The sequence below is a fragment of the Dromiciops gliroides genome, chromosome 2, assembly GCF_019393635.1.
Source record: "Dromiciops gliroides isolate mDroGli1 chromosome 2, mDroGli1.pri, whole genome shotgun sequence".
NCBI classification, from domain to species: Eukaryota; Metazoa; Chordata; class Mammalia; order Microbiotheria; family Microbiotheriidae; genus Dromiciops; species Dromiciops gliroides.
In genome coordinates, this window is record NC_057862.1 from 21,025,253 (window position 1) to 21,052,620 (window position 27,368).

A 27,368-nucleotide genomic window follows, 5' to 3' on the forward strand; every position below is an offset into this window, starting at 1 on the left:
ATAAAAGTACAGAGAAACATAGGAAGAGATGCACAAACTGATGCAAAATGAAGTAAGCTGAACTAGGTAACCAATAATATGCCCATTGATGATTACAATGTAATTGGAAAGAACTGCCACAAAATAACAAATAAAACTTAATGTTGCATTAAAAGAACAAACATGGTCCTGAATAAGAGATGTGAGAAGACATCTCCCCCTACTACTTTGCAGAGATGGAGATGAAGGAGAGAGAGATAGGTGTGGAACATTGAATATATTGCCAGATTTGTTTCAATGTATTGATAAATTTTGCTAATTTTTCCTTCTATTTTATTTCATCTCCCTTATAAGTTTTCCTTTCTTTTTTTAATGGAAGTCTTTAAGGAGAGGCTGAATAACCATTCATCAAGGATTTTGGTACAGGGGGAGATGGATTCTTGTTGGGATGGGTTGAACTAGATGGTTCTGGTCCACTTTCCTAAGTCTGAGATTCTACCATCTTGCATTTCCTCCATGACTAAATTGTGATTAGGTCCAGAATCCAACTTTCCATTTCATTTGAGAGGCTTATCTTAGTGCACACTCTTTCCCAGGCACCCAGCATATCCGTCAGCCAATTATACTGCCACATTACATTTCTCTTTACTATAAAATTTGGTCATTTCTGATGTACACATTTTCTCCTGCCAGCAACTATTTGCTCTTTACAGACTTATTTTGATCCAAAGCTCTCCTATCTCAGTCCTCCTTTTTGTTGTTGTTCAGTCATTTCTGTTGTTTCCAACCCTTCTTTACCCCATTTTGAGGTTTTCTTGTGGACTTCCTAGAGTAATTTGCCATTTCCTACTCCAGTTCATTTTACAGATGAGGGGACTGAGGGAAACAGGGTGAAGTGACTTTCCCAGAGTCACCTAGCTAGTAAGTGTCTGAGGCAAGATTTGAACTCATGAAAATGAGTCTTCTTAATTCCAAGCCCAGTGCTCTATCCACTGTGCCACCTCGCTGCCCCAGGCTTCCTCTTAATCCTCCTTCTATATCAGTGGAATATAAGATCATGGTACCATAATGCTGAGGCCTACTAATTGAGCCTGCATTTCCAAATCTCCAGTGTTTGTTGACTATATTTATGATAACCCAGCTGCCCAATTTAACTCCAGCTTTTGACTTGAGAGTTCTTTCCCATTTACCTTCCTAGACAGCCACACTTTGGTTGGTAACTTGGTTTGGCTTATAGGGCAGAAGATAGGGAGGGTTATGCCACAGGAGATAAGGTATTTTTCCTTGTCTAAATCTCACACTCTTTTCATAAGGAGGTTCCTGTTTATTTTCTCTGCCATCACCCAGATTCTGCATGAAATGCTGGATGCGTGTTTTCCAGGCAGCCTTTTCATCACATCATTTCTGGGCTTTTACTGATTAAACAAACACTGCGGATTCTCAAAGTGTAGGGCTTTATATCTCACAGAGAACAGGCACCTGTAGGTCCTACTGCCCTCCCCAACTCCCCACACCCCACTGCCTTTCCTTCTTGCCTTGACTCTGTTCCTGGGGGTAGGCTCTGAGTCCTGCTCTACATGTGTATCTCTACCACTTAGCACCAGTGCTTTGCTCACCACTAGCCAGTTGAATTAGTCCCTCTTGAGAAGATCTGATATGAACTTCTCGGTTCTGACTGGGGCTAATTTGGGGGGGGCTAATCTGACTGGAGGACTAATCTGGGGACTTTTGACTCACTGGCTATCTGACTGCTATTAACTTAGTGTGGGCCATTTAAAAATCTTTCCACACTGCTCCCAAATTGATAAGCAAAGGATTAAGAAGCCTCTTAACTAAATAATCAAAGCAGAGTTTATTTATGAGATACAATTTAAAATTAAGAACACAGGGAAATAAAATGCATAACCTGACCACGTTCTGGATAGTCTCTTTCCACCTGCTGTGCCTGGAACTTTTTTAATACAATAAGGGCCATCGACACCTCTTCCCTTAGGGTATGTTCCACTTTCACTGCTCAGCTCCTTTCACTAACTCCAAGGCCCTTTCACTTTGTCAATCCCTCTGCTTCTAACTTTCCTTTCCGTACTGCCATTGCTGAACCCCTGTGTTTCTCTCTCACCAACCTCTCCTTCTGTTCTTCTAGTGCTCCAGTGTCCTTCTCTGTTCCGTTCATCTCATCAGCCCCCACTTCAGCATCTCTAGTCTCCGGAGTCCTTCTTAATCTTGTCAGCCCCCCTGTCTCTTGTCAGCCCCCTCACTGTCTAACTGTCTGGTTTATATATCTTCCTTCTCTCCAATCAAATCTTGGGGCTTCCTGCGCCCCCCCCAAGCTAATCCACCAGCTGCCCATGGGCTGCGGCTGGGGTGGGGGCGCTTGAGCCTCCCATGCATACCACACCAAGGGCTCCAGGGGGCCGTGCCCCCTGCTGTGCACCCAGGGACCTCAGCACTGGCTACACCAGAACCCAGTCTGGACGAGCCCAGGATCTCTGGGCTAGATCTGCTCAGGGAGCAGGGAGCTGGGGCTTCCTCCCCACAGCTGTCTGACCTGGCGTCTTGTACAGCCCATGGGGCTTTTTGGCTCAGCTGAAGCTGAGGGGGAGGGGCACCAGCCCCTCACACAGAAAAGACCCCGAGCGCCTAAGGCTTTCTAATATCAGTCCAAAGGTAGGGTCCCCAAATCAAAATAAATTTCCACATGGTTAAGCCTTTAAAGGTCTTCATAATTTTGCCAACCCATCTGGCCAGCCTCATTAGACTCAACTCTCCCGCCTGTCCTCTGCATTCCCAAGGAATTGCTGGTCGTGGAGTTGTGGCAAGGCCCCCACCACCTTCTGAAATGAGCTTTAGGGCTCCTCAAGCTGAGGACTCCTTTCCAGCCAGTTCATCGAATTACAGAAACAGTGAGTTCAAGCCAGAAGTAACCTCGGAGGCCCTATGAGTCCATTTCCTCATTTTATGGAACAAGGATCTGTGACTCAGAGACAGAGTTATGAAGTAACCAAGGCAAGATTCGAACTGGGGATCTCTGACCTCTACACTTCCACTATGTCAGGATGGGTAGAGTCAGCATTGTCCACATTTGTTCTGAGGGAAAGAGAGAATTTCCTGACTTTATCTATTGGATTATCATGCTTCTCCATGGCTCCCAAACGATAACAGTGAGTCAGTTTACGTGGTGTGTTAAGGTCTACATGATACTTTCTTCACAGCCTTGTGAGGTAGGCAGTACAAATGTTGTTATCCATTTTTGATGGAGAAAGAAATTGAAGCCTGTAGAGGACAAATGATTTGCCAAGATTGACACAGGTGGTAGAGCAGGGAATTCAAACCTATACCCTGTTACTCCAAACCCAGTAGCACTCATTCTGCGGCACCATGTTGAATTATTATCTCCATTTTATAGATGAGGAAACTGAGGCCATAGAAGAAGTGACATGGGCCAGGGTCACAACAGTAAGTGGGAATTTGAACCCACTACCTCCAGCTTCAAATTCAGTAGCATGTATTATGATCTCCACTTACCAGATGAGAAGTGGCTGAACAAGGATTTGAACCTAGGTCCCCTGAACCCAAATGCAGCACTCACTTCACGATACCACCCTTTATTATTGTCATCCCCATTCTACGGATGAGAAGCCTGAGCTTGGAGAGACTTTCCCAAAGTCACCTGGCTAGCTGGTGCCAGAGTTGGGGCTTGCCCTGGAGCCTGGGGTGTTTCTGTTTCATTTTCAGGTGGCCTTCTTATCCATCCCCCAGCCCCAACTTTTCATCATGACTCGGTAGGTATAATGAGCCAGCTGCCTCTTAAAGAGTGAGTAGCAAGTCTCCAGTTTGTTGAGCTAATGCCCTTACTAAGGACATTGAACCTCTGAGTGTTCCATTTCCTTCCCCTCAGTACAGGGAAGGCAGTGAGGATATCATCACGAAACCCATCCATATCTAGGTGGATTAGAGTTATTTGGAGAAACACTGCTTGTAGACAAAGTCAGCTTCTCAATTGCAGGCTCGTGTATCCCTCTGGCTTCTTTTTCCCCTCAGGGTACTCTCTTGGTTTCTGGTGAACCAGCATGGGGATTTCTCTTTCTTTTTTTAAAGTAAGGTAAATAAGGCTTGTTTTTGCTTCTGGCCATCTATTGGCCAACTGGCCGAGTGTTTGAGGGGCTATCAGCAAAAGAAGAAAATGCTGGTGTTTTTTTCGGCAGGGTGTTTGCCAGTTTCTTACTGGAAATGGAGATTAGCCTCAGAGTTGAAGAAGACGACGCGCCTTTGGCTGGTCCATTCTCCCCCCCCCCCCCCCCCCCCGTTCCCCGCCAAAAAATCCTTTCTTCTCTCTTCTGACTCTGGTCCATTTTAGAATGGGAACTTAACTGGCTTCTCTTGGAAACCTTGCAGGGAGGCTGTATTTCCTGAAAAAGTCTGGAATGCATATTATTGGCGACAAAAGAAGTTGACTGTGCATTTGTTTTTGGTTGTCCCTTTTTTCATTCTTTGGGAATTATTTCCAGGCTGGTTTCATGATCTGGACAGCCTTCCATCCTGCCATACCTCTCCCCTTCAGATGTTGAAATGGCGAGGAATCTGACTTGTGCAAAGCTCTTGACAAAGAGAAGCTGATTTTCTTGGAGGGGGAATCCCATTTGGGTCATAATCCACCATGAGCTGTAGCCAGGAAGAATTTGGGAGGAATGTTCTTTCATGATGATGCCTATTGAGTTACCTACTTAATGGTATAATGATCAGAGTCACAGACAGCAGCATGATACAGTGGAAAGAGACCTGCCTTGGACATCAAAAATTTGGGGATCAAATCCCTTCTCTAATGCTTACTACTTGAGCTAGTTACTTATAGTGCCTGGGTCTCAGATTCCTTGTCTGCTAAATGAGTGGGGAGGTGGACTAGAGATTCTTAGATGTGACCCTACCCCCGGCCCTGAATGTTCTTTTCTAGAAGTTCCTTCACCTTATTGGGACTCAGTTTCCCCCTCTGTAAAATGAGGGGGTTGGATCTGTTGGCTCTTGGGGTCCTTTTCAGATGTGTAGGTAGAATTTCCTGGTGCTATGACAAGGCTCATTCTAATCAGGATCCTAGCATGAGGTCGGTGAGTGTGCACAGAGGCCAGTCATGGTTTAGTGGTAGAGGCATTGGTTTGGAATCAGAGGACAGGAGTGAGCATGTGCCTCACCATCCATCACTTGAAGTGATCCCATCACCAGAGCCAAAGGAACCAGAAGACAGGCTCTTAGAAGAACCGAGGGACACAATGGGCTGGGAAAAAACCACTAGTGGTGATCTTTGAAAAATCAAGAAGAGCAGAGATAGCTTACAGCTGCTGGCGGTGACCGAGCACTCAGGGCACCCTACAAGTGAGCTTGGACACCAAGGTGCCTCTGTCAGGAGGAAGCGTATTTTCCCAAGATTGCATCCAGTGCTCAAAAGCTTTCCTGAGCTCCTCCAAGAAAGCCACATTTTAGGAAGGACATTGATTGGATCATACAGAGAAGTTTTAAGTGGGAAGTAAAAGGCCTTGATTCTTAGCTAGAGAAGGGTCTGGCTGAAGGAACTGGGAGACAGCCATTGTCATTATCATTGCCATCATCATTGTAGCTGCATTTATGGAGTTTCAATTTTGCAAAGCATTTGACACATATGACGCCCTCTTGACTTCTCAAAACCCCATCTTGTGGAAGACAGAATAGACTTGATCTGTTTGGCCCTAGAGGGATGGGAGTAAAGAGAGCAAACCATAAAGAGAGAGACTGAGTCATGATGTCGGGAGAGGTCTTCCTAACAATTCCACCTGCTGGACGTAGAACGGGCCCCTCTGGGGGCCGTGGGTCTCCCTCAGTGGACGTCTTCCAAAAGAGGCTGGAGTGGTCATTTGTTGGGTGCCCTGTAGAGAGGACTCTTGTTGAGCCATGGGAGGCCCCAGATGACTTCTGAGGCACTTTCCAATCCTGAGATTCTGTGTCATGGAACAGTCTTCAGTGGCTCTCCATGTGGCCATTGCTTTGAACTCTTCAACAGGGAGTGTTTCCAGAGGAATCCCCAAAGCTCGGAGGACAATGGCAGTATCACTGTGATAAGTCACGGGCTCCCTCCCCAGGGATTCTTTTGAAGAATGATGCTCATTCGGAGGGTTAAAATCTGACTTTTGGGCCCATTCGTGATCCCCCTGAGATCATTGCAGCAGCTAAATGGTACAGTGGAGAGAGCGCTAGTCCCTGGAATTGGGAATTCTGGATTTCCAGTCTTGCCTTTGACACTTACTAGCCAGGTGACCTTGGGCAAATCACTTCATGTTTGCCTCAGTTTCCTCAGCCTTAAAATGGGGATGGATAACTGTGCTTCCCTCCCATGCTTGTTGTGAAGATCAGATGAGGTGGCATTTGTAAAGTGCTTAGCCCAGCATGTAGCACAAGGCTGGCATTTAACAAATGTTTGTTCCCCCTCCTTTCCCCTCCTTGATGTGGCTATTCCTCCAGTGTGCGGATCACAATTCATCTGTATTTTCCCATCCTCTGTGACTCCTGTCCACATCTGCCCATAAATCCTAGCCAGAATACGCCCATATAGTCTTGGTCAACAGTCTTTTTTACTACTTTAAAGATGCTCTGACGAAGCCTAAGGTTCTCTTCACGATCCCCACCACTGCCCTGTCTACGGCACTTAGCATGCAATAGGAGCTCCAGCTTGATTTACTGAGTGAATGAAAGAACAAGCCCTAAAGCAGCCAAACGGGTGGCATGGAGGGAGTCAGGAAGCGGCCACCTAGGAAAAGGGACAAGTCTCCCTGCTACTATCCTCAGTTGCAGTCATCTTATATCATGGACGGGGAGGGAAGAAAACCAAGTCGGGGCCTTCCCTCCCTTCAGTAAGCAAACAAGAAACTGTCAAAATTTAAAAGGACAGCTTATTGTCTGTGCACCTTAAAAAAGCAACAGAAGAAATATCTGTGGTTTTCAAATGAACTCTTTTAACAAGAAGTTCTGATGAGATCCACCTGGCTTCCTATAAGACCCTAAAAAAACTACACATGTTCTCATAAATGTAGTTCTTATGTGTTCTTACCTTTTGATAGACGAGACATGATAATAACTTGGTGAGTGCCTAACAGAGTGTAACTTCCTTGTGGGTGATGGCTGACCCTGGATTTAGAAATATCCTGTCTCCAACACATACATCTTATGTAACCCTGGACAAGTCACTTAACTTTTGGTGACCCCAGCCAACTCACTTAAGATTCTAAGTTTCAGTATAGGTGGTGGCCTGTCTTGGCAGAAGGGAGATTCTTCACCAGCCTGTCATGTTTAAAAAAAAAGAGGAGGGGGCAGGTAGGTGGTGTAGTGGATAAAGCACCGGCCCTGGATTCAGGAGGACCTGAGTTCAAATCCTGCCTCAGACACTTAACACTTAGTAGCTATGTGACCCTGGGCAAGTCACTTAACCCTTATTGCCCCATAAAAAAGGAACCATGGAACAATAACAACAACAATAATTAATAACAACAACAACAACAACAATAGCTAGCAATTATATAGCTATTTAAGGTTGGCAAAGTGCTTTACATATGGGAGGTCGAAGCTAATATTATCCCCATTTTGAAGATGAAGAAACTGAGGTTAAATGACTTGTGCAGGATTTGAACTCAGGTCTTTCTGATTCCAAGTCCAGCACTCTATCTACTGCATATGTAAATTTGTTTTTCACACATGTAATGCATCAAAGACTCCATTTGGTGCCTCCTTACAGCCTGGATGCTTAAAGGCTGAGCCAGCAGAGCATATACTTTGGCAAGTTCCAACAGGCTAAAAAAGAGACAGAGGATTGGACTAGCGAAGGGCTCTGGCTCTGATCCAAGGACAAGCCACAGTAGGTCTGGAGGGACTCAGCCCCAGGCTGGCCACAGGGAGGTCCCTTGGTCTCAGCAGTTCTTGAAGATTGTTCGTTAAGTCACGGAGGCCTGAGAGTCTGCATCGATGGGGAATGATCACACTGACAGAAACATGTAGTCTTGAATCCATCCTTCCTGTAGTTGCTCTAATCTCTAATTAGATCTGAGATCTCTTCCATTTGCTAGTTCCCCCCACTGCTGCAGAAAGGGTGGGAAGTAAGTGAAAATCAGTCGCCTTGCCTTCAGAGGGCCTTGGGTTCATGCCACAGGAAGGACAGTGGAAGGCTCTGGGGACATTTTACCTGGAGAAGAAGACTCAGCAGGGGGCTATCTTCAGCTTCCAAGGGCTGTGCCCCGGAAGTTGGATTAGGTTTGTTTGGCTTGGCTGCGGAGCATTCTGTCCAATGGAATCGGGCACCTCTCACTGAAAATCCAATTCTGATCATCTCTCTGTCAACATAATTAGGAACTGAAGCACTGAAAGATTTCCCTATAACTAGTAACCAAAAGGGAGCAAAGGCCAGGTGTTTGAACTTCCAGACTCTGGAAGATGCTCGCCAAATCTTGTTCATGTGGGCAATACAAATACTCTGTGTGTGTGTGTGTGTGTGTGTGTGTGTGTGTGTGTGTGTGTGTGTGTGTGTGTGTGTGTGAGAGAGAGAGAGAGAGAGAGAGAGAGAGAGAGAGAGAGAGAGAGAGAGAGAGAGAGTGAGTTAGAGTTTCCTGAATGGTCTAAACTGACTTGACAGCCCCAAAATACGGATCTTTGCTTCTGATGAGCATGGCGCGTGTGGAATCCAAGTTCACTGAACCCTCTCCATCAAAGGGGAGATTTTGACCACAGGATCTGATAAGGGAAAGAAAACAGTTCCCAGTTTCCTAAGAGCATGCATGCTTTCCCTACCCCAACTCAGGCATATACAAACTCAGACATGCACACACTTAGACACACACACACATACACATTTAGATACATGCACACAGACATACACACAAATGTATTCATATATACACACCTACACACTTACACAAGAGTAATCGTATTGGTTGTATGAACAAGGTTTGGTGGGATAGATCTCAGGTCTGGAAGGTTCAGGGTTGGTATTTTTTTCCTCTAGGTGGCTCACTACAGGACAATCTTTACACGAGAGAGACCCGCTATTCAGTGGTGCAGTGGTGTATCCCAGTCTGTTTACCAAGGATCAGCACCTGCTCTACAGACTTGGAATCCTTGAGAGTTTCCTGGTGGACAAGACATGGTCATGTGAATGGCCAGTCTTGACCCCAGGTCTACCTGACTCTGGAGCTTGCTCTCACTTTGCCAATCTGCCTCTCATGCTCTGTATGTTCCTCTATCACCACACAATAAAAATTCATAAAGTGATGATTGATTTGTCCAAACAATGCAATGTTGGTCCAAGATAAGGGAAACAAAAGGAATTGTTGACACACGAGATTACATAAAATGTTTCTGGTTTGGTTGCATAAGGGCCCAGCACATCCCTTCTTTCCATGTGTGTGTGCCTTGTATTCCATACTTCTGAGATGAAGTCTCTGCCTGCTTGTTTTACTCCCCTCCAGCAGAGTTCAGAGGGTCACCTTTCCCTTTCTTTTATGCTTATTAGAACTCTTAGGAAGCTGGGATCTGTTTGCTTTTACTCATCAGATTTTTCCAACATTATGTGGTACAATGCAGCTCTTTGGTTGGGATGGGATGGACAAGCTTGAGTTTCGGATGGCTTATGCTCATAGTGAAAGCAGAGATCCTTGTTTCAGGGCGTAAGGTCAGTCCGGGTAATTTAGGAAAGTATCCCTCCCCCCTCCCCCTTTACCTTTGAAGCAGGCAACGAAAGAGGAAAGACAATTCTTCCTTCCTCTTTCTAAACTGCTGGGGCCAAACTAAGGAAGGGTGTCTTTTTGTTATCTCTAATCATGGAAATTGATGATATTTGTGAACCCTCAGGCAATTGGATGAGGGTAATGTGTTGGGTGACCCTGATCTAGAAAGTGGAGGCCAGTGGCTGTGGTATCTGGGGCTTGAAGAGTGAGTTTGATATTGGGCATGGTTCAGTCCTAGTGACCATTTATCATTTTGGTCACTAGGTGGCGATATTCTCCTTTGAAAGAAGTCACCCATTTCGCCCCCGTTTCCCCGCTGGACTTTTTGTTGTGTGCTCTGGGAAGGCACTTCAGCCTTTTCTCTTTTTCAAAGGGAAGATGATGAATTTGACATTTTACATGAATAGATTTAGAATTTGGGATGCATAGCTAAGGCATAGGACCTTTAGGTCACCTAGTGTAACCCCTTAATTTTACAGATGAGGTGACTGAAGCTCAGAGGAAAGCGACTTGCTCAAGGACACAAATTTTGAAACCAGATCCTCTCTCTGACCACCCCCCCCCCCGCCCCAATCCATTGTTTTACCAGGTGGAAAGTCTGGTGGTCTTTCATCGAGGTTTGATGTGATCTGAGCCAGCTTGGCCAGTGACGAGCCGTGCACCCTTGGGCAAATCGCTTTACTCTGAGCCCAAGTTCCCTCCTCTGTAAAATATGGGGTTGAGAGAAATGAGCTCCAAGATCCCTTTCATCTCTAGCTCTGGGATCCCATGGTCTTTCGGAGGAGTCTCTTGTTTTCTCCAGCCTTGCAGAACGGATGATGTCTTCTCCCCAGTTTTTATCCTGTGGGAGTCTGGTCCGTGTCATGAACATTTTAATTTGGTTTGCAAGTTGTTAGAATTTGATGACGAGCAGCTGCTGAATGGCTGGTGTTACTGTAGAGACAGGGTGATGCAGTGGGAATAATAATATTAATAATAATAGGTAACATTTCTCCAGTGGAGGGCTTCATGAATATCATGTCACTGGATTCCCCCCACAACCTTGTAAAGTTGGTGCTGTTATTATCCCATTGAGAGGTGGGGAAACCGAGGCAGACAGAGGCTAAATGACTTGGCTAGGATGGCAGAATTCACCTGAGGTCATAGTCATGCCTACTGCTTCATTCTCTCTGCCGTCCAGCTGCCCTAAGAGCCCAGGGGGATAAGCCAGAAGACTTGGGTCCCACTGCTGGGGGTGCTTCTTATCTCCTGTATTCCCTGGGGTTTGTTAATAGCTGACATTTGTGTGGAAGGCCAGGGTTGGCTAAGCTTTTAGAGCTAGATCAGGCCTTACTGATCACTTAAAATCCAGGTAAAGTGCTTTGGGAAGGGGAAGGGAAGGGAATGAATATCTACGTGGCCCCCTCTTTGATAAGCACTCTGCTTGAAAGTGCTATATAGATGCTAGTTGTTGTTAATTGTCTCGTTTGGTCCTTACAACTCTGTGAGGTAGGTGCTGGTTTTATGCCCATTTCACAGATGAGGAAACTGAGGTGGAAAGTGATATTATAATAAAAGTAATAATAATAATGTTAGTGCTGGGTGGCACAGTGGCTAGAGCACCAGGTCTGGGGTCAGAAAGACTCAGCTTCCTGAGTTCAAATCTGGTCTCAGACAATTACTACCTGTGTGACCTTGGGCAAGTCCGTTTGCCTCAGTTTCCTCATCTGTTAAATGAGCTGAAGAAAGAAACAGTCTCTTTTCTAAGAACAGTTGGACACGACTGAACAAGACTGCGTGCTGGCTCCCATGCTAAGTTCTTTATAAATATCTCAGTTGACCCTCAACAACCTTATCATTATCTCCATTCTACAGTAGAGGAAACTGAGGCTGGGGTTAAGTGTTTTGCCCCCATCACACAGCTAAGTGATTGAAACTGGATTTGAACTCAGGGCTTCCTGACTCCAGGCTAATGCTCTATCTGTTGTGCCACTTAGCTGCCTGGGTATGGTTTTGTTTTACCCCCAGGGCTTCAGTTTTCGCATCTGTGAAATGAACAATTTGTGTTAAATGATCCACAGGCCCCTTCTGGCTCTAAGCGAGCCAGTCATCCAGCAAGCACTGCCCTAAGCACGAAGCACAGAGATACAGACTACAAATACAGTGATGAAAGCCCCCCCCCCCCCCCCCCCCCCGTCTTCATCAAACATGAACAAATGCACGCAAATACAGAACAGGTTTTTAAAAGGGGGCGGGCACCGGAGATGGGCAGGCTCGGAAAGGCTTCGTGGAGGGGGGATGTTTAAGCTGTGCTTTGAAAGCACCGAGGGATGGGAAGCCTGTGAGTCAGTTCTGTAGATGCCCCCCTGCCCATGTGCCCTCGCATCACCTGGGAGCACCCGGGCCGGAGGACCTGTCTGTCAGCTCTCCTGCACTGTGGCGGTGGGTTCCCATCAGGGCTGCCCGGAATGTGAGCCACAGTGGAAGGCCTGAGCCAGGGCAGCTTGGGACTCTCTCCAGTGGAATACAGTGGAATGTGGACGCCCACAGCTGGGCTTTAGAGGACAAACAAACTGGACGTTCCGTCAGCGTTGAGACAGTTCTTGCTGGAGCTGATGTGTGCTGTGGAGACTGACGTGAGTCTTCACTTCGTGTGGATCAGGCAGGAAACAGTCTGGGTGCAGAGAGCAGTGGAGGTTTGGGAAACCCCTCGCACTTTCTGCTTTTCCCATTGCTTGGCCATATTGTATCTCATCGATTTTCTTAGCGTCCCTGAGAAGTAGATAGAACTCATCACCACTGGCACCATTGCAGGAAAACGTAAGGCCCACGAGGACAGGGGCTCTGTTTTGGGTTTGTCTTGGCAGTGCCTCATCCTAGCACCTGTCCAGGCACATAGGGCCTGCTTCATAAGCATCTATTGAGTGACTGCTGTGGTTCTCATTTTGTTGTTGTTCAGGCATTTCAGTCGTGTCTGACTCTCTGTGACCCTGTTTGGGGTTTTCTTGGCAAAGATCCTGGAGTGGTTTGTCATTTCCTTCTCTGGCTCATTTTACAGATGAGGAAACTGAGGCAAACAGGGTTAAAGGACTTGCCCAGGATCACACAGCTAGTAAGGGTCAAGTGTCTGAGGTCTGGTTTTAACTCAGGTTCTCCTGAATCCAGGGCCGGTGCTTTATCCCCTGCGCCACCTTGCTGCCCCCCACATCCCTACTGTTAAAGGGGTATCTATACTCCCCCAGATGTTAACCAGATAATGCCAATTCCAAGATATGCACATACCAAACACACACTCAAACCTCAAACCAATCCCCCTTCACTAACGTCCTCCTCCAATGTAAGGCCATTTGCTATGTGACACAGAGATGACCTGGGGTCTTCAGGAGCATTGCCAATGGGGCACAGAGTTGGATAGGCCCAACTGAGTTGAGGCCTAGTCTTGGATTAAATGTCTGTCATCTCAGACAACATCCAGCCCAGAGTAGAGTGGCTCAACACCAGGTGAACTGAAGGATGATGCGCTTGTAAACTGTAGAGAACATCCCTTAGGGCAGTGGGTCCTGAGCTAAGATCCAGGTTAGGTTTCAGGGTGTCCATGCCGTGTCCATGTCCAGGGAGGGGAAAAATTGTATCTTTATTTTCACTCATTTCTACCTGAAATTCGACCTTTCCTTCAATTATTTAAAAGGTTGCTTCTGAGAAGGATTTGGTAGACTTTGCCAGGCAGCCAAGGCAAGGTGACAAGAATTTCTTCAGCACTTCCTGTGTGCTAAGCACTGGAGTACAAATACAAAAAAAAAGACAATCTTTGCACTTAAAGAGTTTGTATTTTCATGGAGGAAGCCAACAAAACAACACACAAGAGGGAGAAGAAAAGGGGAACAGGGAAGGGGGCATGCTGTCAGCAGCTGGAAAGTCAGAAGCAGAGCCAGGAGTGGAACAAAGGCCCATTCCCAAAATGGAGGCTCTGGGAGGAACCCACCAGTGGTGTAAGGGGACCAGCATGGGCAGAGGGGTGCTCCAGAGTGAGAAGGCTTGAGCGGGGCATGGGCATTCCTGGGTAAAGACATCTTGGTGGACAGATGTTCAGTCAGGAGGCTCCAGGATCAGGGGGAAGTTTCAGGATGAGGAGGGGACAGAGTGACACTGAGTGACAGGGGGACAAAAACCATTCAGAACCTCTGCCCTAGAAGATTGGGGCGGGAGCATTAGAAGTCTCCTCAACAGCCAAGATGCTGCTTCTTGAAGCCTAAAAATGAGGGTTGGAGCTGCTTCTGGGCTTCCAACAACCCCAGTTCAGAATGTCAGCCTTCCACCATTGCCAGTGTGATGACCATTGACTCACCCAAACCTTTGACCTAAGAAAGCTGCTCCCTGCTGATGTCCAGCTTGACTTGATAGTCTCGTGGTATGTGTCTATTTCATGTGACTATTTTACGTGGAAACCAAATGAAAGTAAAATGATTCAGTGACTTCCCAGAATGGGATGAAATTAGTGGTAGAGAAGGGGGTCATTAGGGGACTGCCAAGTTCCTGTTTTGTGCAGCAGGGATGTACCTCATCATAATCTTGTTAGAGGGGGTTTGCTTAAGTTTTAAATGCCTGTGTTTGATTGTTACTGATCAGTTAACAGCCATAGCTCTGATTAGCGCCATCTTGGTTGAGGGGAACGCATAGCAAAACACATTCCTCTTTTAGGAGATCGGCTGTGGTGGTTGCTGTGTTGGCTGATTTTCCTGGATTGTTTTCCATTGGTACAAGGCAGGGATTCGGGGTGGGGGGGCATGGGAACGAGGAAACAAGTTTTGTAAAAAACAAAGGGTACCAATAAAACTTGGGAAAACAATCAGAAGCCAAGAGTTGGAGGGTTTCACATGTGTCATTTTCTTTTTCTTTTTCTTGTAGATCCTCATATTAAGGTCTCTGGAAAGAAAGAAAATGTTAAGGAAGCCAAGGAAAAGATAATGTCTGTCTTGGACACCAAAGTAAGTCAGCATGTTGATGTGATTCCAGGGGAAGAAGGTGCCTTCTTGTAGTGGACTCTGTCTCCCTTTGGGGGGAAACCTGTGTGAGGAAGACAAGTCAGAGAAAAGGGACTGTGTGTTTTAAAGGATGTGACTCCTCTAGGGACACTGGCCAAGGGTGCAAAACCTTTTCTGAACACAACCTTCTCTGAGTCTTCCAACTCTGGACTTACGGTATTCTTATTCCCATTTTATACATGAGCAGGCTGAGGGTTAGAGAGGTGAAGGACCTGATCATACAGTGTCAGGATTTGAACCCAATTCTTTATGACACCAACCCCAGTACTGTATTCAGCAGGGCACTGCCTCTCGCGTGGCTTCCTGCCAGGGAGAAATCAAGCAGATTTACTTACTGTGTCATCTGTGACGATGTCTTTGATTAGAAGACAGCTCTAGAGCTGGAGAGGACCTCAGAGGCCAGCCCTGGCATTTTACAGAAGAGGAAACTGAGACCCAGGGACATGAAGTGACTTCCCCAGGGTCACACTGGCAATAGACCAGTACCTCCAGCGTTCTGTTTTGGCATCTCTGGCTGTGTTCTAGACAGTTCCATTTGATTCTCTTAACCTCAAGCTTAAACGATCCCAAACTGAATGAACTTCCCTTTTAGGTTAATGAGGTCACCATCTTCTCTGTAACCCAGACTCAAGACGTCAGGGTTATCCCCTTTGCCCCCTTTCCTTCCCTCATGTTGGACGTCTTGTCAGTTACCAGATCGTGTCAGTTCTGATTCCCTAGCACCCCTCACCTCTGTCCCCTCATTTGTAGTCCTGGCCTCCATGACTCCAGTCTTTGCTTTGTCTAACCCATCCCATGCCCAGCTGCCAGTCCTCCTCCTGATGCACTGATGGGATCGGCTTGTCCCCCTTTAGTGACTCTGTCTTGGTCTCCTTATCCTACCATTTAAGGCCCCCTGAAGTTTGGTTACAAACCACCTCTCCAGCCTTGTGTCCCACTAATCCCCTTCTCCCACTTGACCTTCCAAGAGCCATCATGATGGAGTCCGGAGAAGACTAGAGAGGAGTAGTGCCTTGTGGTCGATGGGCTACGATAGGGGCCAAGTGTGTGGGACTGTGTGGCAAGGTTTAGCCTTAGGAAAGGAGAGACGCTTCTTCCACTGGAAAAGAGGAGGTGAGAAAGAAAGAATAGGCCAGCACATAGAAGTCTGTGGAAGTATAATGGAAAGAAAGACTTCTAAAGACTCATGTGCAGGAGTGGGAGTTAGGGTAATCTGGTGGGGCAAGAGGAGGCTGGTGGCTTGAGAAGGATTGGGCAAGGTTTGGAACAGCTGCTGGTAATAATGCCAAGGAGAACCATTGAGAGAGAAATAGGGATGCTGGGTACAGAAGTGGATGTGAGAGCAAGGAGGATGTGGGTTCAGGTCTTGCCTGGACGCATCCTGGCTGTGCGGCCATGGCCCTCTCACTGGGCCCAGACTACCCTCGAAGGCAGACTTCAGGTGCGGGACAAAAAGAGAGAGATGAGTAAAGGGATTGGTGAGCAGGACCCACCGAGGTCAGAGAGTGTGAAGTTCTACCGAGTAAAATGAGGGAGGACTTCCTGTTCTCCGGAAGCTCTTAGCATGGAAGGACAGAGAATGGAGATGGTCCAGTGATACGTGTGGATGGTCTACTGATGCGTGGATTCAGTGATATTCAGGGAATTCTCAGATAGGCTGGAATGGTGGAAAACTGCTAATAAATCAATGATAGTCACTGACAACCAATAATAAATAATACATTCAAGAGGATGAGATTCTAGGGTGGTGAGGAGCTCATTAAGGTGATTGGCCTTAGGACCCAGACTAGGGATGGGACCAAGAGAAGCTGGAAAGGGCTCTTGGCCTTCCAGGAGTGAGCTGGGCTGCAGGCGAGCAGGTTTAGGAGGAACAAGGGACCAGAAGGGTTGGGAACAGGGGCACTCACAGTACGGGGAGAGAGCTCCAGGGTTGAGCAGCTGAGAAGTGGTTCCAGTGGTCCAGGTGATTTGTGTCACTATTGGAATGGGATCAGCTTCTAAACTCCCAAAGTCAGGAAGTTTATGAAGCAGTCTATGTGTTCTTTTTCTTAAGGCTTCACAGTATTGGGGCTTTTTATTTAGTCTGTGAAAGCTTGCCTGATTCCAGAATAAATATTTTGATACTTTTATAAGTGACCGAAGATAGATAAGCTAGTCATATTGTTTTACATGTTGTGACATTTATTACCTCCAGTGGATAGATGGATAGTGTCTTAAGCTGAGACTCTATCATTTTCTCTTCTTGGGTCTTTGATTTTTAATTTTGGTATGGATATCAGTCATTTGACTTTCATTATTATTTGTGTTTGTAGTGTCACATGTGGTGTGTGAGCTCTCCCTGTTTGCCTCTTTCTTTCCCTCCTCTCTGCCTTCTTTTCCATTCATGGCTTTCTTTCCTCCTTTCTTTTACTCCTCTTTCCCACTTCTCCCTTCCCTCCATGCCTTTTCCTACCTCTCTTTTTTACTAGGCCATCCCCCTTCCTTTTCTTGCCTTTCCTTCCCCCTTCTTCCCTTTCTCCTCTTGTCTTCTGCCTCCTGCCTTTCCTCCTTTCTGTCCTTTCTTCTCCCTTTCCTTTCCTCCCTTTCCCTCCTTCTACCTTCTTCCCCCTTCTTTCCCTTCCCTGTCTTGCTTGCCTCCCTTTCCTCCCTCTGTCATTACATTCCTTCTTTCCTTCCCTATCTTTTCTTCCTTTTATTTCTTCCCTTTCTTTGTTTCCTCCCTTCTCTTTCTTCTTCCCTTTTCCCTCCCATTTCTCTTCCCTTCCCTTCCTTCCTTCTTCCCCCTCTTCTCTTTTCTTTCTTTCCTTCCTTTCCTCTCATCTCCTCTCCCTACTTCCCTTTTCCCCTTCATTTGCCCAGGCCAGCGCTATGCTTAGCCCTTCCTCACTCTCACTTCCCAGAATCCCATGTATTCCTACAAAACCCAGCTGAAGCATCACCTTCACCCAGAGGATTTCTCTGCTCTTCTCCCTCAGCAGCTACTACTGCAAAACTGAAGAACTTGACTTGTATTTATAACACATACATGTTGTCTCCCCTGATGGAATGCAAACTCCTTGAAGGCAGGGGCTGCTTCCTTCGTGTATTTGTATCCTTAAAGCTTAGCATGGGGCTTGGCACATTGTAGGTACTTGAAACATCCCCACTGATTGATCAGTGGATCCCTTCCTTCTTTCTTCTGTCCTTCATTCCTTGGGTCTGTCCTTCCTTTCTTCATTCTTCCTCTCCTCCTCCACTTCCTTTCACCTCATCAAAGAGTCCAGCAGTATATACATTTTTCCAGTGTGCCATAGATCCATCTGGAAGTGTTTAGGCAGCTCTTGTAAGCTCCTTAGCAGACCCCTTCCTCGTTTCCTACTTGGGGGCTCTATTTTTAGCTCCAGTTTTCTAACATTGACAAAGTCTTATAGAGTGTCAGGCACATCTTCCAAGCAGCTCGTTCAGGATTTTCATCTGGCCCGAGTTATTTGGACTGAATCACTCACTACATCTGCTAAAGGGAAAATGTGTCATTTCTCCATGTTTGTCACAGACCTCATTTAAGATCCTGCTTCTCAAAGAAATTATCTGGAGGCGAGATCACAGCATGAACATCCCCCTCCTCCCCCTATTCCTCCCCCCTAGTGAATATATAACAAGATGAGCAATGGGGATTATAAAGGGCTTCTTTGGATGTTAGATGTGTATCTTAGTATCTTTTATTAAGAGGGAGATGCTAAAGCCAACAAGGAACTGAAACTCTGGCCCTTCTTGCTTATCTTTCCATTGGGGAAAATGTGTCAAAGATGTTATAATTTTGTGGGTTTTAAAAAATATATTCAAGTTGATTAATACCATTGTTTCTAACAGAGCAACCGAGTCACCCTGAAGATGGATGTTTCACACACAGAACATTCTCATGTAATTGGCAAAGGTGGGAACAATATTAAAAAGGTGATGGAGGAAACAGGATGTCACATCCACTTTCCAGATTCCAATAGGAACAACCAAGCAGAGAAAAGTAATCAGGTGATTTCTTCCAACATTCCCTGAGACTCTTGGTAGGGCGGCCAGTTTTGATGATATTACACAGGTCGATGGGCAGCTATGTGGTGCAGTGGATAAAACATAGGTCCTGGATTCAGGAGGACCTGAGTTCAAATCCGGAGTCAGACACTTGACCCTTACTAGCTGTGTGACCCTGGGCAAGTCACTTAACCCTCATTGCCCCACCAAAAAAAAAAAATGGAAGATATCACATAGGTCTCTTTTGAGCTGAGAAAGAGCAAGAGGCAAGAATATGTAAAACCCATAAGGCCTGACATTCAAGGAGAGATAAATGGGAAAGAAGTTAAATGGGAAATGTCAAAGGCAGGAGGGACATGGCAGTCGATGGTCTTAGGAATGGTGGATGGGGATTTGGGGAGGGGATGATGGCTCTTTGTTTCTTGTCGCTAGGGAAGAAAGGACGAGAAGGTGGAATTGCACAGTATAGTCAAGGGACATAGAGACAGAAATGTTCAGGAAATGTTTCGTGGTCAGGTCAGGCAGTTTATAGAGGCGGTTCAGATTCTTTCTCAGTGGAGTTCAAAAATTCTGGAGGTGTATGTCACCTGGTCCCTTCTTCTGGGTGTAGATGGTCCTGTAGCTATTTCTGTAAAAGGTTGGAGGAAATTGCCTTGAGGGGTCCTTCAGGCTCTGTTCTTTCCCAAGGATGAGAGAGGTCTGTAATCTGCAGCTGGCCTCTGAAGCTGGCTTGAGCCTTGCTTTGGTGATTTACACACATCAGAGATGCTTGGCTACTTTGAAGCACACCCTTAGGACATTTTTATCTCGCTCTGTTAAAACAATAGTGAATTTCAAGCGATATCACAGCAGCCACTTTTTATTGTCATCCTCATCTTCCCATCATTATCTTCAAAGAAATTCTAAAGTGTTGTAGGGTATCCCAAACACTGGATGTGACACGGGGAAGGAAGTGATAATACAGATATTATTATCCCTAGTGTACAGATGAGAAGACTAAGCCTCAGAGAAATACCTTGACATGACCCAGGTTGAATAGCTAGTACAGGTCAGAGGTTTTGATTTAAATAAAGGTCTTCCTGACTCCCTAGGCCCCCCCTCTTGGAGCATAACTGAACAATGGTACTTTTCATTTAGGTAGTAAGACATAGGTAGGGTTTACTGGATGTGAAGTTAGTTGGATGTAGGTTCAAATTTGGGTTTTGAAACTTAGCCAGCTACAGGACCACAGGTTTGTAGGTCATTTAAACTCTGAGCCTCAGTTTCCCCACTTATAATACAGGAATGGCGATCCTTATATCACCTGCGTCCCAGGGTGGTTCTGAGACTCAATACCTTATGAACTTTAAAGCATTACGCTTTATAAATGCTGGTCATCAGGGCTTTTAAAACTTTCATGTGTACATATGTATGTATGTATACACACATATATAAAATCTCCTTTGATCTGCACAAGAATCATGGGGGCTGACTGGAGTGGGAAGGCAAAGGAGTGTATGATCTTAGCTATGAATTGGGAGGGAAGGTGTCATGTAGCTAGTAGGATTTACTGTGAAATCTGAGTTGAGTCCAGATGAATGTTCTCTGGAAGTGAACATGTCATCATCGTCCTGAGGGAATCTTTGGACAGCTCACTCCAGCCCATTAGAGTGGGCTTTAGACTCGACTTGCCTATTGTAGCCATTGAGGGTTTGCACTCCAAGAGAGGCTAAAGTCATTTCTAGCACAAAATGCTACGCAAGGATCTGCAGTCTTGTGATGTGATGAAGGTCAGTTATGGGTGTCCATGCTTCTCCTATGAGTTGTCCAGGGTGCCAAGGAGATGTGGATCACTGAGCATCCAAGAGAAACGTGAGCCTTTTATTGTGCTTAAAGGAAGCATAACTGTCTGTTTTCTGATTTTCACAGGTGTCTATTGCAGGACAGCCAGCTGGCGTCGAGTCTGCCCGAGTTAGAATTCGGGTAATTATTTATGTACTTATAATAATGTAACAATATTACGAGAAATAGAAGAAGTAGGGAAATGTTGTAATTTATTTTTACATCAAAATCTTTTGCTGCCATTTAAGGTAAGTAAGGAAGAATAGGGAAGACTGGCTTTGGTGCACTCTTTGTATTCACCTTCTAAATTGTTACTGTTTATTTCAGATGTCTTCACAGGTTTATATGTTAACTAAAGCCATAACTAGGACAGGGTGACCAGAGCTTTGCCCCAAGCTTTTACCTTTACTGAGGGGATGGGGGCAGCCATCCTATTTCCTTGTCTATCACTTAGTTTCTTCATCTTTCAGTTCAGAGGGGTTGTATCTCCAGCAGTTAACACAATGCTTGGCACATAGTAGGCACTTAAATGCTTGTTGATTGATAGGTAGAGGCACTGTTCTAGTTTTGTTCTGGAGATACAAACAAAAGCAAGACTGTGATTCTTACTCCAAATGAGCTCACATACTAAGTGGAGAGATAATATGCAAACGATTACATACATCAAAGCTCTATACAATGTAAATGAAAAGGCCTCTCAGAGGGAGTTGGTCAAAGGAGGGGATCAGACCAGAGGCCCTCTGTAGAAATGAGCTTTGAGCTGAATCCTTGGGGAACCTTGGAAGCTGGAACATGGAGTTGAGGAGGGGGTATTCTAGGTGTGGGCGCAGCCAGTGCAAAACCACGGAGTCTAGAAATGATCTCTTCTGTGTGGCTGACAGAATTCAGGCCAGTGTAGCTGGATCAAAGACTGTGGATAGGAGTAAACGTTAAGAAGCCTGGATGTAGAGGGGGTAGGTTTTGAAGACCTCCAAATGCTACACAGGTGATTTGATGTTAATCGTGGAGGTAACAGGGAGTCATTGAAGTTTCTTGAGTAGTTGGGGGAAGTTGCACGGTTAGATTTGTATTTGAGGGAGATTACTGCTCTGGTCTAGAGATTGCTCTTCCCATGCCCTGGCCTGAGCCAAACCAACTCCCTTGTCCAGTCCCAAGACGAGGGCCCTATTGCAAAGTAGTTCTGTCAGGGCCCACCTTTCTCCAACCACTGGCAATTGGGTTAAACCGTCTGGGACTATCTCTCCTTGTATCTGGATTGTCTTTTGTGCTGCCTTTGTCTCATTCTTCCACCTTGATGGTTTTACCCTAAGTCAAAGCATCTCTATTTGTGTTTTTGAAAAATAAATGGTCTCCAACAAAGATTGGAGATAATTTCATTATTGGAGACTTTTAGCATCTCCCCTACACTTTTTATCTGCCTCTAATGGCACTGAGGACCTGGAGACGATTGTATTATGTTGAGACTCTACTACACAACCCAAGCTGTTCTGCAACAGAAATAAGAGAGATATTAAGAATGCCCTCTTCAGGAAAGCACCTGTCAGCTTGATCCTTCTCCCAAGTGGCCAAAGCCATAACTTTGATCTCTTTCCAGGAGCTGCTGCCCTTGGTCCTGATGTTTGAGCTGCCCATTGCCGGCATTCTTCAGCCCATTCCGGACCCCAATTCGCCCACCCTTCAGCATATATCGCAAACGTACAACATTTCAGTATCATTTAAGCAGCGTTCCCGCATGTATGGTGCCACTGTCATTGTCCGAGGGTCCCAAAACAACTCCAGTGCAGTGAAGGTAAACCATGTAGTGTAGGGTAAGGGTTTTCAGGGGATCCAGGAGCGTGGGGGATAAAGAAAAAGATTTACTCATTTTTACTGACCTCTAACCTAAATTTAGCATTTTCTTCAGACATTTAAAGTCATGATTCCAAGAAGGGGGTCTGTGGACTTCCACCGACTTTCAGAGGAGTTCATAACACAAAACATGAAGGGGTTCCCCCATGTCCTAAGTGTGCCTCAAAAGAATGACAGCATTCAAGGCTTTTTAACAAACAAGTTTTCAGTCAATGTCAGAAGAGTTTCCATTTTCAGAAATGCCCAGAGTGTGCTAGACTCCCGCCTGGCCCTTCAGGTGGGTTGGCTGTAAGGCTGTTTTCCCACTTGTGTTTCCTCCTAGGAGGGGACCGCCATGCTGTTGGAGCATCTTGCAGGGAGCCTGGCATCTGCCATTCCTGTGAGTACCCAGCTAGACATCGCCACTCAGCACCATCTCTTTATGATGGGTCGGAATGGAAGCCACGTCAAGCAGATCATGCAGAGAACTGGTGCTCAGATCCACTTTCCTGACCCCAATAACCCACAGAAGAAATCCACTGTCTACCTCCAGGGCACCATTGAGTCAGTTTGTCTTGCAAGACAATATCTCATGGTGAGTAGATGGGGAAAGGGGAAGCAGAAACCCTTCAAGTTCATCAGGGTCTGGGGACAGAGCTAGTCTATGTTATAAGCCAATATGTTGTCTTAATGTGGTGGATTTTTCTCCAAAAAACTTTTGAACAAACACAGTGATGCAGGGGAAAGGGCATGAGATTAGGAGCCAGAGGGCTTGCTTTCAAATCCTGACTCTGCCTGTGTGACATTAGGGAAGTCATAGCTCCCTGCCCTAGTACCTAGCACACAGTAGGCACTTCATGAATGCTTGTTAATAGATGAATTGAATAGATGACTTCAGAGGTACCCTCCAGTCCTAAGGCTGTTGCCTCTGTCCTTTTGGTTGTCTGGTCCTGGCAAGGAAGAGTCAATAATACTGACTAACATGGAAACCTATATTTGATTGCTTACCCTCTCGGGGAGGAGGGAGGGGATGGAGGGAGGAAGGAAGGGATAGAATTTAGAACTCAAAACTTTAAAAAACGTTTTTAAATTGTTTTAACATGTAACTGGGGAAAAATAAAATACTATATATTACGAGTCAACTGTAACCCATGAAAAGGTTGGACTTTAAGACTTCTGGTTTAGATGTTTATGAATAGGCTTCTGGCTCCAAGATTGTTTGAAACATACATTCGAGGGGGCAGCTGGGCGGCGCAGTGGATAAAGCACCGGCCCTGAATTCAGGAGGACCTGAGTTCAAATCTGGCCTCAGATACTTGACACTAGCTGTGTGACTCTGGGCAAGTCATTTAACACTCATTGCCCTGCAAAAAAAGATACATACATACATAGATACATACATAGATACATATATGTTTGTGTGTGTATGTGTGAAAATCTGAGCAAAGTTTTTAAAAATCATCTATTTGTGCTTGAATTCAGTCCTTCTATTTTTTCCTCAGACACACAGGAAAACACACACACCTTGATAAATAATGTGTATTATTAGACTGGCAGATATTTGATAGATAAGTGTATATTTCAGGCCCATTGGCGAACCACCCTGGAAGTCAGGGTGACCTGAGTTCAAGTCTCACCTTGAGTACATCCTTTTTATGGGACCCAGGGAAAGTCACTTAGCTTCTTGGACTCTCTTAGAGTATAAGTTACAAGAGAGGGAGTTTCCTCACCTCAATAGAGTTCCCTGGTCTGATGAAGTTGTATTTCGAGAGCAAAAAAGAAAATGTTATGCTTCCAAACAAGTATTGGATAAAGTTTTATTTCCACTTGGGAGATTTGGTAGGTAGAAAGTTTTATAAATCTTCACTGAAAAATATGTTCAGAAAAGAGTATTTGGGTGTCAGTGATAAAAAGAAAAATCCACTGGTTGCATTAGAATTCAGCAAGCTTTCTCCCAATCTGTCATGCTTTCCACCCACATTGCCTGTGTTGATTTTCAAATGTGTTGTTCTAGACAGGAATCTAATCCCCAAATTGAAGGCCCAGATACCAGGCCCACATAGGCTCTGATGAAGAGCATCCTTCTGTATGACTCCCCTTTCCATTCCAAGTGTGCATCCTGCTCTGACCTTTAGTGATATTTGATTCAATAAGCTTGAGATGTGACCTTTGCTGTTATTGCCTCCTAAGCCCACTTTTTCAAATCTCTGAGAAAAGCAGCCTTGGCCATGTTGGCTCCCACTCCCAGGCAGCTGACAGCTAGTTTTCTAAGCAGTATGGGTTGTGATCATGAAGAATTGGAAGGGATTTGATTCGTCATGAATGACTTCTTATGACCAACTTTACCTTCTCAAAGTGAAGTCTGCTTTCCTGTATCTCCCAGGTTTAATTTCCTATGCTAAGAGTTTTTCTAGGTCCACCTTTGTAAGGCAGCACCAGTGTGACTGGCCTCTTAATACCCAAGGATTACTGATGATTATTATTCACATCTTCTTTCCTCTCCTTTTGACTTCTCTACAAGTTACTTTTGAATTCATTAAACTTTTGAAAATGTTATTCTGAGCAATTATAAATGCATTGACTCTCCCTGATAGAAATTCAAATGAAGAGCACCATTGCCTTTGAGAATCCAAGCTTAGCAGATGTTGAGTTACAAGAGGCGCTTAATAAATGCAGATGGGATTGAATGCATGACTGACTAGCTGGCAGGACTCCTTTAGGCTTCATCACTTCACCATATTTACCCACCATTTAAACCAGCATTACTGAGGAAAAACCAGAGCAGTCTTACCAAAAGAAAAATTGTTCTCATCTGTGAAAGAAATGTCATTATCACAGTTTGCTTAATTGACTCTTTTAAATCCCGGTTGTGGGTCATGTTTTTCTGTAAACTGCCGTCTGCTGTTGACCACCCACTTTTCCCACATACTTTTGCATAATTTTCCCTTGCCCTCCCCTGCTTCCTCTCCTGCCTGTCAATTGTTCCTTGTGAATATCTTTTGCTAGATCATGTCTGAACCCCATCCACGAGCATTTCACAAGGCGGGGCCCTCGTCTCTCCTTTTTCTTCAGTGTCTCCCTTCATGTCATCTCTCGTGGGTTTGGCAATCATCTCTCTGCAGATCATTCATTTCTCCACAAACTCCTGGACAGCATCACTAACTGCCTGTTGGACATTTTTTATTCTGTGTCGTCTGGGGAATTTTCAGCTCAACATGTCCAAACCAGAATTCTTGATTTCCTCCCATAAGCCCACCTCCCTTTGGACTTTCACTGTTATTGTGAAGGGCATTGAGGCTTTTAAAGCTGGACTCATCCTTGACTCCTTTCCTTCGCTTTCTTCATCCCTCAGTTGGATTGTTGTAGAAGTCTCCTAATTAAGCATTGTTGCCATGCTTCAACCAGCCCGTCCTTGACAAAAGTGCTGGTGGTGAATAGAGCGCTCTCCAAGGTGCTAGGAACCAGGCCTCCTGTCCCAGGTTTATTGCTGACTTTATTAATCAAGCTGGGGATGTTTTACCCACCTGGCCCATTGACAACTACTCAGGAATGAAGGCAACCTAAATAATAAAATGTGAAATAATTGATATTTTGGGGGGAAAACAAAGAAACAAAAAACCCCCCACCACTATGAGAACCTGGGAATCAGCAGCATTGTTCTGCCCAGAATGGCCTATGTGCATGGGACCCACACTCTAGGGCATTAAACTTTCTCCTCATTGATGTCAAGCATGGGGAAGATTTGAAGCACCAATTCTCAGAGAGTCAGAATTAAATACACAATAAAATGGAACTCCCACCAAAATGCTCCTCAATAGAATTAAATATTTCTTAAGGGACTCAGGGACTCACTACTCCACCTCCCACACATAATGCAATTGAAGAAGCATTTTAAAAAATAATCTTTTTAAGCTGGAGCTGTTTTTAAAATAAAATTGAAATGTATTTTATTTTAATGTCTGTTCTCTTCTTCCCATATCCCTTCTATTTCTTCCCCTCACCCATTGAGAAAATAAGAAAAGCAAAATCCCTTACAAACATATAGCCAAACAAAACAAATTCTTGCATTGGCCCTGTCCCCCCCAAGTGTATTTCAGCTTGCACCTCGAGTAAGTTACTCCTGTCTGGCGCTGGAGGGCATGCTTTATCATGAATCTTCTGGAGTTCTGGTTGGTCATCATATCGATCAGAGTTCCTCTGTCTTTCAGAGTTGTTGGTTATTGTAGAATTTGTTCTGGTTCTGCTTACTTCATTTGGTATCAGTTCATAAGAGTCCTCCCAGGTTTCGCTGAAACTCCCCTTTCTCCATTGTTTCTTACAGCACAGTAGTATGCCATCACATTCCTATCCATTGCTCGTTCAACTATTCATCCCCCAACTGATGGATATTCTCTCAATTTCTAGTTCTTTACCACCACAGAGATGCTTAAAATATTTTTGTAAATATGTCTTTCCCCTCTTTCTTTGATTAGAACTGTGATCTTAGCAGTGTAGGGAGCCCCTAATGAGGAACAGCTGCTACCAATGGGGGTCTGTGCCTTGCTGAACCTTAAGGTCTTAGAAAGTATCCTGAGGATCCTGAAAGGTTCAGGGACTTGCCTTGGGAGGGAGGCAGCCTTCAAACCATGTCTTCCTAAGTTTGGGATGGTTGTCTGTCTCCTACACCAAACCACTTCTACAGCAAGTATCTATAATCCTCTGTGATAGGCTCTGGAAATACAAAGGAAAAATGAAAGTCTCTGCCTTTAATTAAGAAGCTTCCAAGGTGGGGGGGGGAGACACTGTGTACCCAGATAAGCAGTTACAGAGAGTGAGCAAGAGCACTGACAGCTCGATGGTGGGGGCAGGAAGGAAGTAGCTTAGAACACAACCTGGGCAAAGGTGCATAGGCTGGAAAAGAATGTCAGATTCAGGGAATCTTAGGCTAGTTTGGCTAGAACAGAGTGTGCGAGGGCCCTGATACGGGAACCAATCTAGGAAA

At 45.3% G+C, this 27,368-nt stretch overlaps 1 protein-coding gene across 1 annotated transcript in view; it reads left to right on the top strand.

Moving 5' to 3' along the window:
- Nucleotides 1-27,368, top strand: part of BICC1 (BicC family RNA binding protein 1) — a 279,880-nt gene that overhangs the window by 206,375 nt on the left and 46,137 nt on the right. Inside the window, exons 4-8 of the mRNA XM_043980401.1 lie at nt 14,598-14,677; nt 18,584-18,742; nt 20,648-20,701; nt 22,155-22,349; nt 22,731-22,982. Of these exons, the coding sequence (XP_043836336.1) occupies nt 14,598-14,677; nt 18,584-18,742; nt 20,648-20,701; nt 22,155-22,349; nt 22,731-22,982 (740 nt within the window). The remainder of the gene's footprint in view (nt 1-14,597; nt 14,678-18,583; nt 18,743-20,647; nt 20,702-22,154; nt 22,350-22,730; nt 22,983-27,368) is intronic.